Source organism: Loa loa, assembly GCF_000183805.2.
Source record: "Loa loa unplaced genomic scaffold supercont3.7, whole genome shotgun sequence".
NCBI lineage: Eukaryota > Metazoa > Nematoda > Chromadorea > Rhabditida > Onchocercidae > Loa > Loa loa.
The window spans coordinates 255,518-258,430 of NW_018108187.1; the positions used below are offsets into that span (position 1 = coordinate 255,518).

Sequence of the window (2,913 nt, forward strand, 5' to 3'; positions counted from 1 at the left end):
ATTTTTACCTTTATTTTCTTTTTATTTTTTCCATAATAACGAAAATACATGGATAGCTCTGCAGAGTTTCTAATGTATTTTCATAATTAGTCTATAGATGGTTGATAACAGGAGTAATATCCACTAATAATTCATTTACTTACCCGTTCGTATTTATGAAAAGTTTGGAATTATTGTTAACCTACTCTTTTAGATATTTTGTTCAGCTTATGAATCAAGACTCAAGCGTAATTAATTACCGCGTTGAATTCTGACTAATTTATCCTTTCTCTGAAAAGGAATTTATGATTTGTTTAAAAGATTGCAAAAGGTTAAAGAAACAATGGTGGTCGTTTAAATAGATGAATTTCATCTTATTTTGATTATCATGAATACAAAAAAGACAGTTATAGCAAAGAAGCGTACCCAGAAATTAATAATTCAAATATTTCCTTTTGATAAGGAGTGAAATTTTGATTATTTCAAAGTTTTTAAATTCAGGAAATTAAAGCCCAAAAAACTTACTCAACACGGAATATGCCAAGTTCGGGGAGCGGTGTTTTTACAGTTGTGGTAGGGAGAGGAAGATCCCCATCAACGAGCTGCTGTTGTAGTTCCATATCTATTTCCTCTTGATATCAAGAAGAATTACGTAGAAAAGCCAATACATGGTTTGCTGGAAGCATAAAAAATACTTCCTTCACTTCTGCAAATAACATTATAATAATTGTATTGGGATGAATAGAAATCAAAGGAATAATTAATTCATTTTCATTCCTTTCTAAAATGAATCGGTTACCTTACAAATGAATCATTAAAAAACTAAGGATAATATTTTAAAAATTCTTCTGAGAATCAGATTTTTAATTATGAGATAGAAGCGAATCTTCCTGTGGTTCCCTCTATTGAGTGAGAACTGAAAAACTGGATACCTCAGGATTAATCCAAATGGATTAGTCACGAAATAAATTGTTCTGCAGCTAAATGAATCAAAAGTTCTCAGAAAAAAATGGGAATCAACGAAGCTAGTGCAATACCTTATTGTAAATGAAATATACCAAAATTATATCCTAATTAATCCTATGGAACAGAATTAGTTAACAAATTGTGAAACTAGAAGAGATACAGAAATGAAGAGGAAATCGAGTTTCATTGGAAATAAGAGAAACTTCGTAATAAAGTTTTAAAAAAAGCAGTCACGATTAAAGCACTACCTGAAGACTCTGCCAGTGTAACAGTTGCAGAGTTCTATCTCTGTTGGAAAAATATTTCATTTGATAATCTGAGTTATTTTAAAATTTTTACGTGTGTATATGCATGTATGTATGTGTGTGTGTATGTATGTATGTGTATGTACTTGTGTATGTATGTGTGTTTGTGTGTTTATGTGTATACGTCTGTGTGCGCGTGTGCACGTGCGTGTGTGTATGCATGTAAAAGAAAGTACATATGAATTGATGCAAAAAAAATTCTATTCTTTTCCTCGTGCAAATGTGAATGTTTAAGATTTGTTAGCAAAATGCTCGTATAGGGTCTTCTTATTAAGTCTCACAATGAGAAATATCCCCCAGACAGAATGAATTCATTCCCCCTGACTAACACACTGGAAGAATGTTGTTCTGTAAGGAGAAAAAAAATCAGAAATAACCGAAGAATGCCATCATAAGGTCAGGCAGTGTCATTAAATGTCATTATTGACAATATCATGTGGTTTTCTGCTTGTCTAATGTTAAACTCAATGGAAGATATCTCTCGTCAAAAGCCCATAACATTTACTTGTTTACTTGCTCCTAGTTTCTTCTGGAATATATTGTGATGATATAGTGAAGTCAAAAACAATGAATAATTTCATTAAAAAAAATCGGAAGTGGTAGCAGGAAATTAGAAGATACTATTGAGAGAACTAAAAGCTGTCACTAAAAAAAGATTAAAATTTCGATCACATTGACACTTATTCTACATTCCATAGTGTTGCAATTAGTAACAACATGTTTGTCGCGTCATGCCGGATTCTTTTGAGACAAATACTTGTTTGAATGCCATTTATCACTTCATCATATTTTAATCATGCATGAATTCTAGTTAGCAATTATGACTCTATCTAGTTAGAATTTAGTCCATATTTCGAAATTGATAACGGATTATTGATCAATAGATGTAAAAATATTCAACGAATGGCACCAAGAAACATTCAAAAGCTAATACTCTACGATATCTTCAATGTAGTCAGATTATTTTAGATGATTGTGGAAGGGTCCAGTAGACACTTAAAATTTTTGAACGATAGTTCTTTACTTCTTTACCTGAAGCACTTGAAATTTCTGAAGAAGACCAACTACAAACACGAATTAGGTACTTTCGTCTTGACAACGACCTGGGTGATATTGATGCTGTAAGCTATTTGCTGACTGCCGATTCAAGCTGATCTTAAAGCGATAATGCCAACAGGTATCTGAGAAAGGCTGAAAGGTATGGATCAAAACAGTTAGGCAAGCAAGATTTTTGAAGAATTTTGTTGAGCTAGGAAGAAGGTATCCATTGGTGGCGCAAAAAGAGACAGACCCACGAATAGGACGACATGCGTGCCCAACAGCCGAAGATTGAAAGGTGGACAATTTAAGGACAATTAAAAGAAAAGTCGCTTGAGAATTGGTCAATTGATAGGTAGTCATACTGTCAAACACTGAAGCCTATAGGCTGCAATATGATCCACACATTATCAACATCCTTTTAAAGGTTACGTCACGAAAGATCAATTAACTGAGGAGTGCTGATTTTTGTTCTCAAAAATTCTCTTCCCTTGTTCTTATGTTTTAAATTGATGGTTATAACATATATACTCTGACTGATTTCATTGGGATGACAATCGGGAAGTCTCGTTATGTATATCGAACTCTATATATATATATATATATATATATATATATATATATA

At 32.4% G+C, this 2,913-nt stretch overlaps 2 protein-coding genes across 2 annotated transcripts in view; both read right to left on the reverse strand.

The window, feature by feature from the left end:
* Positions 1-691, reverse strand: part of LOAG_16539 (hypothetical protein) — a 25,702-nt gene extending 25,011 nt beyond the window's left edge. Inside the window, exon 1 of the mRNA XM_020449193.1 lies at positions 505-691. Within this exon, the coding sequence (XP_020307314.1) occupies positions 505-599 (95 nt within the window). The 5' untranslated portion in view covers positions 600-691. The remainder of the gene's footprint in view (positions 1-504) is intronic.
* A 1,514-nt stretch (positions 692-2,205) lies between these two features.
* Positions 2,206-2,651, reverse strand: LOAG_14192 (hypothetical protein; the record flags this gene model as incomplete). The annotated part of the gene is made up of 2 exons (XM_003149691.1): positions 2,206-2,282; positions 2,336-2,651. 2 exons carry the CDS (start codon positions 2,649-2,651, stop codon positions 2,206-2,208), a joined length of 393 nt encoding a protein of 130 aa, XP_003149739.1.
* Positions 2,652-2,913: the final 262 nt, after the last annotated feature.